This window comes from Rhagoletis pomonella, unplaced genomic scaffold (assembly GCF_013731165.1).
Source record: "Rhagoletis pomonella isolate Grant_MI unplaced genomic scaffold, Rhpom_1.0 Rhpom_scaffold_00005, whole genome shotgun sequence".
Lineage (NCBI taxonomy): Eukaryota > Metazoa > Arthropoda > Insecta > Diptera > Tephritidae > Rhagoletis > Rhagoletis pomonella.
The window spans coordinates 81,583,178-81,596,674 of NW_023458559.1; the positions used below are offsets into that span (position 1 = coordinate 81,583,178).

Below are 13,497 nucleotides of genomic sequence, written 5' to 3' on the forward strand. Positions count from 1 at the left end.
CAAATACTAATGCATGAAAATCCTAACCTCAAAAAAATCACCCGTTATTTAAAGCAGAGATGGGCACCGCCTTGCCCGCGGGCAAAGCTCTTTTAAGCTTTCTATATATTTCATGCAGACGTTTGCTGAGTAAAATTTCTATCTTCCCGTCGCTGATTTACAGTGCACGCATGTACTGCCTACCAGGGATGGAATTTCAAAATTTCCAAATGTGCCTAATGGTCTTTAAAAATAGTGCCGAAAAGTAGATGAAAGTGCCACAAAATTAAATTTCTTTTAAGGCCTTTTAAGAATAATATATTTTAGAAGTAATATTTTTAAAATACAGTGAAGTAATATAATAATTATTAATTAACTAAATTATTACCCTACATCACTTTTATGAAAGATTCCTTAGCCATACTATATACATAGCTTCATAGTAAAATGACACGGTATTATACAGCAATATAGCAATTCTGACATTTTTACAGATAGATTTTTTTAAATCGATGAAAATTTTTGCCACCGTCAGCAAAAAAAAAATTATCAAAAATCAACGGGATTTTGCAGAAACTTGTACTTTTATTTAATAGACTATAAAACTGCAAACTTAGAATCTTTCTAAAAATTCTGAATTAAAAGTTTGTTGTCGCAAAAACTTACTTTTCGTGCTGCGTATTCACAATAGCTCTGATCGAATACTTTTCATGAAAAATCCTGTAAAACTGTCAAACAGCAAATATACTCTCTGAAGTGAGAGTAAAAAGTGAGTAACAACAAAAAGTACGGGAACAAAAAAACCATTTTTCCTGTAAAAACGTCAACCAGTGATTGCTTGACACTTCATGATTTTACCAGAAGAAAACGTTCGGGTAAAATCTTGCAACTTCATTCTCTACACAACTCTCCAAAAGTCGCCCTCATTTACAAGATTTTGGAGTACGGGAACATTTTTCCTGCAAGTTCGTGTAAAATCCTGGAAGTTCATGGAGTACTGGATCAGAGCTAATATGAAGAATTCATCGTTTTGTCAATATTTCTCACGACCGTTATTTTAAACATTTTAATGCCTTTAATGTTCAATTTTGTAATCTATAATGTAGTATGTGAGTTTTTGTTATATATTGACATTTTATGCTAAATTTCTATATTTTAGGATTGTGCCTACTTTTCCATCACTGCTGCATACATTTTCTATATATTTGAAGTAACAATTAGACCGCTTTCAGACACGTCAAGTCTTGATCTCAAGTCTGTTCGTTCGTAGGCGGAGCAGGTGAGCCGAATGTACTCTTCCCCTCTCTTCTCACCTCCTTCACCTCCGAGCCGAGCAGACTTGAAAGCAAGACTTGACTTGTGTGAAAGGGGTCTTAACAGATTTGAGCTGCCGGTTCCCAATACGGGCTAAATTGATTTCTTTTCGAATGCATTACTCTAATCGATCTAAATTATTCTATAAACTTTGAGTCTTCGTGCTGAATTGCTGAGTGCAAAGTCCATAACAATCATGCAAAACGAATTTAGGTATGTCTGCATTGGTTGAACGAAATACATGATCTTACATTCACATAAATATTAGGGCTGTTCATGATCTTGTGCATAGGCACTTGCATTGGCATATTCGTTGCATTTGTTAATTCACAACAATAAAATACATTCGTTATTGTGAATGTTTATGATTGTTTCAAAATTACTAAGCTTCTAGTGAATAGGGTTTTTGCTAATTTTTTTGGAAAAATGTCAATAGACGGTTTTTAAAAGTTTAAAACAAAAATGGAAGTACGAAAACCAAAACATATTTGATGTAAAAAAGCCAAAGGCTGTGTCACACGATTGGGCATGTGCCCGAAATTTGCTGCAAATGGTATCCCAATCGTGGGAAGGCACAAATATGCTTCTTTATCCCAATTACGAAAAACATTTGGTTCAAATTTTTCCATACAAGTTCGCTGTATTGTACCAATCGTGTGACTAGAAAAAACTTTTCGTCCCAATATTTTTTTTATTTTGTACCAATAGCCCAATATAAAAAATGTACAAATCTGTACAAATATGCCAATCGTGTGACACTGCCTTAAGAAATTAATTTTTTGAAAGAAAATATGCAAGGATTCTATACCAATTCCACGAAAAATCGTTTTTTTTTTGGGATTTCGAAATAAAATAAAAAAAGGTACACATTTTTCGATATATAACAATCCTGCGCATCATCGATGTGTAAAGTCAGCAATGCTAGCCTCTGAACTATGCACACCCGGTAAACTAGCATTGCTGACTATGCATCGATCGATGATGTGGGTTCGATTCCGGCTTAAGTCTAAAAAAAGAAGTCTGATGAGATGTGGTGATCTCCGAAATAGCAGCTATAACTTCTACTCCTTGGACGTTTTTGCTTTATCCATTTTTCCTAACAAACAAATCGTGGTATAAAGCTGAATGTCTTTTTTTTCGCAAAAAATTTTCTCATTCATTCCAATTTCATATTGGAATTGATCAATAGTATAGTAGGATGATTTTTTTTCACAACATTTCATAATAAAATATATAATAGGGTAAATCATCTAAACGCGTAAGTGCCTCGTTACCACGTCAACCTCGTAAGCTTACTTAATTTTTTATGGAAAACCGGTTTATTTAAATACGAGTTTTACACGATTACGAGGCATTTACGCGTTTAGATGAATACCCCTAAAATTTTCTTTTTGAAAAGTTGTTTAATTGGGTTTTAAAAGTAAATAAAAATTTGAATTTTAGAGAAAATATAGTTTTTGGCTCTAAAAAAATGCGAGTTAATTTTTTTTAATTTGATGAAAGGTAGAGAATTTAATTCCCTACATACAAAACAACACCCAATTTTCTTTTTTATTTGTCATATTTAATCGTTTATAAAAACAAAATTGGCGGAAAAAATAATTTCATTGAAAATTATAATTTTTGCGTGCGCTTACTCAAAAATGAAGATAGAGGGCTAAAATTCTGTCATAATAATACATACATATGTACATACATACATAGGACAACTCAGACATCATTATTAGTTCATGGAAAATTTTATACGATCAGTTGAGTATTGATGACAGTTCCGTCTTTAAGCCACAATCAGCATATCACAATTTATTCCTAAACTTGTAAACTCTTTGATTATCAAAAATTGTCTAATGAGTTTGACCTAAAGCTACGACGAGTTTAGCTATTCTCTGATAAGAATCAAAAATTTAAAAAGTGTTAATTTAATTTTTTGTATTCATAACAACACTTTAACCTTGGGAAATCAAATTTGTAATAAACTTTTAAATTTTACTATAGTGATTATAGCTGGTAAAAATTAGTATAGACTCTTTTTATTTCCTACTCGCAAATACATATGTATGTATATCGCTTGTTAACAATACTCGCCGAATTTTCAGCCAGACTAAGGTAAATAAATTAATTGAGGGATTCACAACGGTATCGTAAGTGTCATATTGTTGTATGTCGTAAACTTTAAAAGCTTAAATAAATGTTTAGAGAACTTAGAACCACAACCAACTATTTTTTAACACTGCGGAAATGCATAATATGACTTTGGTGGTACTTTGGGAACCCAGTTAATACATTTTTAGGCGTTTAAAGTTGTGAATACCCCAAATGTTCAAAAATACACACATTCACACATATCAGCTAATGAAGCGCTCCAATTTATAACAACTGCACTTCGTTTAAAACAGTTAAATTAAATTGGATGCGCCAGCTAAAATCTTTTAAATAACCAGTATGTACTTTGAGCGGCTCGAGTGCAAGCTTATTAGCAGAAGATATGTGTGGATACCCGTTTTAATGACGGGAATATATTGTGGGTTGCCAAATCTTCGAAAATAATACATACATGTGAGTGTACGTTAGGGTGGTCGAAAAACAGTAACCCAGCATTGTTCTATATATTGAATGAAGTACACCCCTATTTTTTTTTTTATCAAAAAATATTAACAGGTCGCTCAAAGCGCTCAAAGTTTTCCACGTATTTTTATATGGGAAAAATAAAATTAATCGCGGAAATGGTTTAGGATTCTTAAAAATCAATACTTTTCGATCGGAAAACTCTGATTCTTTTCAGCCTACTTTAAATAATAATACCCAATTGTTAATTTAACCATTTTTTAATACTAACGATTTTTTACTGGTCGCCCTATTGCATTTATCGGGGTTTCTGGCGGACCTATAATTTATAGTTGCGATAAGAAAATGGTTAAATAAACAATTGGGTATTGTTATCGGGTATCTCCTGCAGATAAGCAGAGTTTTCTGGTAAAAAATATTGATTTTTAACTATTCTATACCATTTCTATGAAAAGTTGTTCTCCCTCATATAAAATACATGGAAAACTTTTGGCGCTTTGAGCGACCTCTACATATTTTTTGATTTCTAAATAAAAAATAGGGGTATACTTTTTTCGGTATAGAACAATCCTAGGGCTGAGAACATAAAAATTCCAATTTGACTTTTTCACATGCATTTTTGGACCACCCCAGTGTACGTACACTTAAATATAAAATTGATAAGCAAATTGTTTGCTCAGGCAGCTATTAACACAAAACGGAGTGCAACAACAGAATTGATACGTCTACACGTGTACATATTTACATATGTGTTCATACAAGTTGTAAAAATATTTTGAATAAAATCCATGTACATATGTATGTACATATGTATAACTGAAAAGACTGGGCCAAAAGAAAATAAATAATACAAAGCGATCACCTCACCGAACAGGTTAATTTCATATTCAAATCAAAGGCAAGTGGTCGTTGGAATTTCACCAGCGTTTTTAAAATAAACAATAAATATGTGTTAGGTATGTATGTATATATGTACTATGTGCATATATTTGGGCATATGTCACATAGAATCATATATACATACATACGTATCTGTCCAGAAATTCGCAAATATTTATTTTGGTTTTTTAAATATAAAATAAAAATAACTTTAGAATGCGACTTACTTTTTCTTCTCCGGACTATTTAGATCAGATGATCTGCGACCGCTCTCCTTGATTTCAAACAGCTTCTCATAATTTTGCGGTACACCTGCACGAAGAAATTAGAATAAGTCATAACAATTTAGAAATCGCCATACAAATAACTAAATAAACAACGTTAGCCTAAACTAGTTACGAACAGAGGGTGTGTATATAAATTTAGTGCGTGTATGTATTTTTGGGGTGGTCCAAAAATGCATGTGGAAAATAATAAAGTCCGAATTTGAATGCTCTCACCCCCTAGGATTGTTCTATATCGAAAAAAATATACCGCTGTTTTTTTCCAAAGAAAGGTCACTCAAAGCGCTCAAAATTGTTCATATATTTTATCTGGGAAACAAAGTTTTCCTTGAAATGGTATAGCATACTTGAAAATCAATACTTTTCGATCGGAAAACTCTGTTTCTCTTCAGAAGACTTCCAATAATAATACCCAATTATTCATTTTACCATTTTTTAATACTAACAATTTTTGATTGGTGCCCCAATTGCATTTTTTTCGGGACTTATAAAAAATAGTTATTATATTATTATTGGAAGTCTCCTGAAGGAAACAGATCGAAAAATATTGGTTTTCAAGAATTCTATACGATTTCAACGAAAAATTGATTTTTACCATATAAAATAAAGGAAAGTATTCGTTTTGAGCGATCTTTAAGTGTGAACCCACACCGAAAACGAAAACGCGTTTGTTCGTGTCGTATAGAGCGTTATAAAACGTTTTATCGTCTTCGGTGGGGGCACACTAAATATTTTTTGTTTCAAAAAAAAAAAAAAAAGATGATGGTATATTTTTTTCGGTATCGCACAATCCTAGGGGGTGAGAGCATTAAAATTCTTTAACTTTACTTTTTTTGGCTCACCCTAATGTATATGCATAATTGACTGATCGATTATTTTATTAGCGATATTGCATCCCTAGTAGATATTCGTTTTCTTAGCGCCAGTTTTTATGTGGAATGAACAAATATTCAAAACAAAATCAAACTTAATTGGTCAATTTATTTTTGTTTTTGTTTGCAAAATCACCATCCATATTATTATTGTTATTTATACGGTTAAACTATAAAACCGGCAAGCAATAAAAATGCATAAAGAGACAAATAAGAGAGTAATAGCGAATTGGACACAAGCACACGAGTAGCAATGTTCACTCTACTTAGTTTTACATTTTTAGTTGTTCACTCTTTTAGCCTGTAAAAGTTTTACCGATGTTACCCTGCAGTAAATCGCGCTAGTTCAGAACATGCGCAGAACTAGCTCTTAAAGAGGCGATCCCAACGCAATGCGCTTTCAACTGTCTCTTTTTACATGGCGATGTCCTACGAAGTGGAAATTGCCACCTCTGCAAAACTTTCGAACTAGTTCTGAACTGGTTCCATTTTCGACAATTCTGGAGCTACAAGTTTTTTATGAGAAAAAATTTTAAAATTCCTCATTTGGAACAATTGGTTCAGCTGTTCTTTGCATTTCAGTCAAATTTGGAAAGACTTAGGATTCTGGGATTTTTGAACTAAATATTTCTTTAAAAAATGCTTTAGGAGGTACTAAATTTTAAGTATCGAATCAAATTTTTAAAAAATTAACAAGGCAATTTGCGAATACACAATAATGAAACTGAATTTCTTTAAACGACTTGTGATTTTCGATTTATGAAATCTATTTTTGTTTAATTAAGTATTATTTGAACGGTTAATGTTATTCTATTTTAAATTAATCGCTTTTATTATTTATTTTTAATAAATCTAAAAAACCTTCCTTTTTCTGAAACTTTTGTTGTTGTTGTTGTTGTTGTTGTTGTTTTTGTATCGGGTACAACAACCCCACCCAGATCCGCTAGTCCCTCAATCGTTGTCGTCAAGCTCAACTAACGGAAGACCCAAGAACCGTGCTTCTATAGGGTCCATCCATAGGGACAGAGATATTAGTTGAGTGGGGTTTAGTAGGCATCCGAAGCGATTTCTTGAGTCGTGGGGTGTCTCTCCGGTTGCCGGCACTCGTTGGGCACATCGGCACCTAGTCTGCTACGAGTTTAACCAGTTGCAGTAGCCAGAGTGAATTGGGGCTATTGTGGTCCGAGTTCCCTGAGGCAGACGAAGCTCTGTCTCGTCCACGTCAGGTGGTTATGTGCCCAGAACGGAATTCACAGGTCGGAAGTCTACTAACTTGAAATAGACTCCCTGTGAATGCCGCTCAAGGCTTGTCGATACCCTCTCGGGTCCAGAGGTTGCTTCATGAAACCCTGGACTTCGCCCGTCAGTTCGTATATATATATACCTTCTGACGTACCTTGGCGAGGTCTTCTCTGCAAGCAAGTGTCTGTGCGGGTGCCCATGTCTGTGGCTCCCTACTAAGAATTGCTTGCAGAGCATTATGTTATGCTACCTTGTGGGGAGCATTTGCGCCTCGTCATGTAGGTGATGTTGTGGCGACATTAGAAGACATCCGTTCGCTGTCCAGTGTGCTGAGTTTTGAGTTGTCTGTAACTTCGTCCACTGCGTCCTACTAGTCCCCGGCGAACACACTCGCGCTGCGTTGTTTAGAACCTTGTTAGCCTTGTATGTTGGCAGCAACGTTTCTTTGTCTTTGCCTCAGGTTCTGCCGGCCAGCGAATTGAGGACCTTGTTGCGGCTCTATACTTTATTGACAAGGGTGGTTGTGTTCACTGAGAAGGAGAGAAGGCAGGCGAAGGTTTTTCGGGTTATTTGCCGTCAGAATCGGTTCCATCTGGTGGTTGAGGGAGCTTAGAAATATAAAAGTTAAGCAGTGTTGGGAAAAGGACACCGCCTATTTGATTTTCATCGATTTGCTCCATTTGTCTCTAAAAATTACTGACGAGTGTCGACCACTCAGATAATTCGCTGACCACCGTTCGGGTCCCTATGGAAGAGAGGAGGCCTCTATGTATATCTTCTAGTAGCGTGGAGTAACTGATGGTATCAAACGCCTTTGACAGATCCAATAGAATTGTTCTCTCACAGGGGCGGTTACGGTTTAGGCCACGTGTTATCTGAGTGCTTATGGCGTTAAGTGCTGTTGTTGTGCTGTGCACTTTACGGAACCCTTGCTGATGCTTCGCTGCGGTTCCTAAAACGTGCTTACAGTTTTTTTTCTCCAAATACAGTTTTCTTCGGGAAATTTACAGTTTTTTGAAATAACTTTCTGGCAACACTATTTGGGGGCCTGTTTTTGCTAGCTACATAACAGCACTCAACATATCTACTCGTACCAAGTAGCTGGAGCTGGTAGCGAGCATGCCTGACCTCCACATCTCAACCGCATGGCAGTAGTGCCAAAGAGTGTGTGAGTGCTGCCGCCAACGCAATGTCAGAATATTTTCGAGAAAACGAGCATTTTCCGTACTTTACAACCCGATAGAATGAGCAGCAACAGCAATAGTAAGAGCAGCGAGAGCAACAACAAAATACACTCATTTCACACCACACTAGCAAAACATGTGCTATGGTTATGACGGGCAATGGGATGTAGGGTGTGTGGTTAACGTATTTGAATGCCTCGAGATTTTGTGTGACATAACAACTTTGATTTCGTTTCACTGGCATTTGTAAAAAGAAAACGATTATCCTTATTGATTTCAGGGACATGCAACCGCTAACGGTTATTGAACTGTTAACCGGAAATGTGATTTTTGTTATTTCGAAAAAAAAATATACATAATACTTTACTAACCTCGGCGTGTTTTGGCGACAATCTTGCTGGGGCCTTTGGACACGGTCAACATTTTACGGATGCTCGCACTGCAAAAAATATGGGGCCGTGGAAAATTTTCACTTGCACTTTTGTGTCGACCGGCTACAGGGAGGCGATAGAAGCGCGTGATTGTTGGCAAAATTTTCCAATTTAAATGCGGCAATGACGCTTTGACAATCGCTTTCAGAAAATTGCGCTCGTAACCGCGTCGCGCAATTTAATTCTTTTAATTGTATGTATGTATGCGCGAATGTAAATTTCTTTGCCCTTGTCTCGTCCCAACGATCGCACTTGTCCTTAACTCTGCCACTGCCGCTGGCCTCAGTGTACGATACAGTAATAGCACTGCCCTTTGTTATTTAATAAAAATGTGTATTTATTAAATTGCACTTATTTGTATAAGTTATTCTCTCTATTTTGGTATTATTTACCTTTTTATTGTGTTTTCTAACTTCGACGTCGAGAGGAAAAAAATTCACTATAATTTCATCACAACTTCAAAACATTTCAGAATCTTTATATCACAAACACTTTCGTATGCCTTTACTATTCGTAAGCCACTTTACATAACATAATTCGGTATTTAGTGCACTTCCACCGAAAACTTCTTAAATATTGTTATGTAGCTGCTTTGTTGAATGAAAAACAACGTGCTCAACCAGGGGGGGCGGCTGATTGGAGTTATTTTATTATATTGTATAATTCACCACTACCACCACTTGGTTTCTACTATATTCCTACTTAGTGAATAAGTTCTTCAATTTATCTCACCGCTTCGCTTGAGTATAAGTAGGTACTATGTTTAATTTAAAGTATATCACCTCAACCTATATAGTTGTTAATTTCTCAGCATGTGAAAATCAACTGACAGAATTGCCGGCCAAACACCCCACATTATACGCCACAGCAATAGTAGTATGTATCTCACAGATATGAGCCATTTATTTTGAAAGTGGCATAAGTTACTTCATACCTATTTTGGTTGAATGGCCGGTTACTTGTAACTGGGTGCACCTATAAATCGTTCTATTTTCATAAACTAATGACAAACCCTTTTCCCGTTTCGTTGATGCAGTTGAACGAATAACCGACGCGTTCATATACTAGTAAAAGGTCATTTAATCGCAAGAGGTGCGAAGTGACTTATGCCACTTTCAAAATAAACCGCTCATATGTAGGAAAATGTTGAATGCATCTCATGCGCTGTGCTCTCCCCACAATAGTAAGCCACACACACATACTCATACAAGCAATCAAAAGTCAAGTTACTCACCTTTTCTCCACCACCACCCGCTGGGGTATATAATCCTCAACTTAACGAAACAGCTGTTCTTGTATTGTGTAATCAAGCATGCCCAACGAAAATCGGCACTGATAACAAATCAGCAGTGATGTTTTTTTCTTCAGTGTGGTTTATGTAAATGATGAGGTGAATAGTAAAGGCTCACACCATTTGTTTTGAGCGGGAAGTGGTGGAACGTTTAAAAACCCATAGGTCTTCTGTCAGAGAGCGTTTACAAATAAATTTATAAACGTTCTCTGTCGGAAGTTCCATTAGGGCGAGGATATTGAATTTAAGTATTTAAACGGTTGCGCACAAATAAAAAAAAAAACATTATTCATGGTATACATGGTGCCAGTAAAAAGATACATATTGACCTTGAATGACTTCGTAGTTACATATGTTTTACTTTAAGATTTCGCGGAGGCACGAAAAATTTGCATATGGGCTGGGATGTCCTTCTAAGAAACTTGAAAACCTTTTACAGGTAGAATTAGTGGCAGTTCTCAAAATGCCAGGATGTTAGGATTTCAAATAAATTTAATGCTGAAAATTCGTTATGTTTCTAAATAGAGGTAGACAGGGCAAAGCGTCAAAAAGGCGTTAGTTAACCTTCCGTGCATATGTATGCATGTATGTATGTGGGTGCGCTTAATATTTCCCAAATTAAATAAGCCCACATAAAACAAGGACAAATAGCTGAAAATTCTCTAAAGAAAAGGTTGCCGTGAGTACATACTACTTGTATGAAAACAAATAAACGGTATATACTATGAAACTCCAAAAAAAAATCGTATATAAAGAGTAGACCATTGTTATATTTGTATTAGTTAACCAATAACTCTTCCCTCTGCTGCAGCTGTAATACCTCAGCGGGAGTAGGATTTGCTGGTGTTTTAGAGGTAAATTATACGTTTTCATTGAAGTTCATGACTCATAAACAAGCAAACATTTTTTTATTTTGCAGACTATATTTATTGCACCAAATACGTTACAATGGAATGTTATGCTTTAGCCTCGGGATTACCTGGCTATTTTAAGCGTATGAATATAAATCAGGTACATACGCCATCACCGACAGTTGCTAACAATAACGGCTGCAGCACCCCACCTCCCCAACAGCAGCGCAACGAACCAAGTAACGTCAATACAATGCCAGCAGTGCACAGTCCATTGAATGTTGTTACACCACGCACAACACAATCGCTTCCGACTGAGCTGCGCAAGAGGAGAAAACGTTGTCAGGAGAGATTACATCCATACGCTACGCCAAGCAATGTTAAAGCGCGTAAAAGTTTAAGATTTTAGAAAATCGGAATCGTAGAACCGCAAGGGCAAAGGCAATATAACATACTTATACTATACATAAGTAGTTATTAGATGTGAGAAAAAAAAATTTATAATTATAGGGTTGACGAATCAAATCACAAACAAATTTAATATACAAATCAAATCGTAAATATAAATAAAATCATGCATGCTAATAATTAAAAATCATGCAGAATTTTTATTTTGGTTATTTAATAATGAATTTTTATACAACATTTTTTTTTAATAAACATTCTATTTTTCGCTCAAAGGAAGTGGTAACGTCGTCCAAAGTCAACAAACATTAAACATAAGAAAAGGACAATTCAAGTATTTTTCAATACACATTTTCTAAAATCACGTGCGAAGCTGTATATTTTCTTGCTTTGCAATTCAGAGTTAAAATGCTCTACTCTTCGAAAGTCAATTTCCAAGAAAAATGACTTAGAAGTTAAACGGGAATTCGAACAAAATCAGTTGATCTTCTTTATTCAGCCCATTTCAAACTTAAAATATTATTCATGGACTTTAACGGTTATAACTTTGGGTGGGCTTTAGTAGTCAGCCGCACCTTGTGTTTTAAGAAAACCAGGTGGAATTAACAAATGAAACTTGGTCAGGATGTTAAGGGAGGTATCTTCTAAAACATGTATAACTAAAAAATATAAATAATATCATTGTTTATAAGTTATTTGTTGTTAAAATTTCTTAAGTCGTTCCACTTGGTTTCCTTAACAAAAAAGCATTTGTGCTTACTTTTATATATATAAATGCACATAACACTGTACTTAATACTTTACACACTTTTCTTTTATTTCATCTTGTATATAAATCACTTTAATAAAACTTTTATCGACTTGTAAATTACATTGAATTTCACGCATATTTACAATAACACATGGTTGCAAACTGACACATAACATGTGTTGCCATATTGTACAAAACAATACATACAAAGAAGGCAATGATTAAAAAGGAATACAGGGGAAATCAATACAAAAGAAAATGTTCTGCTCCTTTTCTTCGCAAAACAGAAAGGAGAATTCTACTGCCTGAGGGTTATAATCCCTAAGTGCGGCCGAAGGCCGCCTACGCAGAAAGGTGTTCTCTGCAAAAGGTGTTCAGCTCCTTTTCTTCGCAAAACAGAAAGGAGAATTCTACTGCCTGAGGGTTATAATCCCTAAGTGCGGCCGAAGGCCGCCTACGCAGAAAGGTGTTCTCTGCAAAATGTGTTCAGCCCCCCCCCCCCTTCTTCGGCAACACAGAAATAATAATTCTACTAAGTAAAAATTCCGAATTAAAAATCCGCTTTTATTATTCAAAATTCCAGTCTGGTAGCACTAAGTTGTATGTTATTTTGCTGTCTTATTCATCGTTTATATGAAAACTTCAACAATAAGTTATATAAGAACTATAGGGTTGCTAGAAAAAAGGGGGGTAGTTTTGAAATCAGGGGGTCCTACTCTACCCCCCCTCATCCCCCCTTTTTCTAGAATTTGCCGTCCGTCTAATAAAATTTGCCCATAACTTTTATTAAAAATTAGTTTTTATGAGTTATTTAATGAGTTTTTATTTTGCTCCAAAGTTTTTGATACGCTGAATCTGAATTTCCGAGAAGTGTTGTTAATTAAGTACACATTTTTATCCAAATTTTACGTATTTTGATTCATAGTGGCTGCCAAATTGTTGACAAAATTGTACTGAAGAAAATCCTTCATCATCATTCTAATAATTAGGCATAATTATCAGGTTATCGAACCGACTAAAAATCACGTGTGGCACACTATTGTGAACATCTTGTTTTACCATCAAAGAAGAAGCTATAAAATTTGTAAACAATTAGGAGTTTTTGCGTTGAAGAACAAAATATCTTGCAAATCGACTCAAATTAACCAACGATGGAAACCGAGCTGCCCTCCACTAGTGCCAGCGCTTTAGCAGCTTGCAGTTCCAATGCCAGTACCAGCGCACAGGTTCAGGATTACACACAACTGACTCCAGAGTTACTGCAGCGAAAACTTTACTTTCTGGTTGACCAGTTGAAGCAGATGCATGCTCAGCTGCCAGAGTAAGTGTAGAAAATAAACTCAAGTACATATGTATGTACATACAGAATCGTATACATATATTAACTTTTCATTGCAGGAAGTATCAAATACGTATCTCCTATGAGCTACTCACCGAGCTGGCTAATTC

At 35.5% G+C, this 13,497-nt stretch overlaps 4 protein-coding genes across 10 annotated transcripts in view; 2 read left to right on the plus strand and 2 right to left on the minus strand.

Annotated features, from left to right (window-relative positions):
* Positions 1–9,582, minus strand: part of LOC118739670 — a 339,105-nt gene extending 329,523 nt beyond the window's left edge. For 3 of the 5 annotated variants that reach the window (XM_036471138.1, XM_036471139.1, XM_036471135.1), the window contains exons 1-2: positions 8,691–9,582; positions 4,965–5,049 (exon numbers count right to left, since the gene is read on the minus strand). In XM_036471138.1, coding sequence (XP_036327031.1) covers positions 4,965–5,049; positions 8,691–8,742 — 137 coding nt within the window. In that variant the 5' untranslated portion in view covers positions 8,743–9,582. The remainder of the gene's footprint in view (positions 1–4,964; positions 5,050–8,690) is intronic. The other 2 variants (XM_036471140.1, XM_036471136.1) reach the window with 2 other exon arrangements.
* The window catches only part of LOC118739680 (short transmembrane mitochondrial protein 1-like), a 397,003-nt gene that overhangs the window by 300,108 nt on the left and 83,398 nt on the right, over positions 1–13,497 (plus strand). The gene's annotated exons all lie outside the window — the stretch shown is intronic.
* Positions 1–13,497, minus strand: part of LOC118739672 (ER membrane protein complex subunit 4-like) — a 394,927-nt gene that overhangs the window by 297,535 nt on the left and 83,895 nt on the right. The gene's annotated exons all lie outside the window — the stretch shown is intronic.
* Positions 13,117–13,497, plus strand: part of LOC118739675 (gonadal protein gdl) — a 6,173-nt gene continuing 5,792 nt past the window's right edge. The window contains exon 1 of one of the 2 annotated variants that reach the window (XR_004993041.1): positions 13,117–13,374. Coding sequence is in view for 1 of the 2 variants with exons in the window: in XM_036471148.1 (XP_036327041.1) it covers positions 13,354–13,375 (22 nt within the window). In the remaining variant the exon portion in view is untranslated. Of the gene's footprint in view, positions 13,376–13,497 lie in introns of both variants that reach the window. The other variant, XM_036471148.1, reaches the window with a different exon arrangement.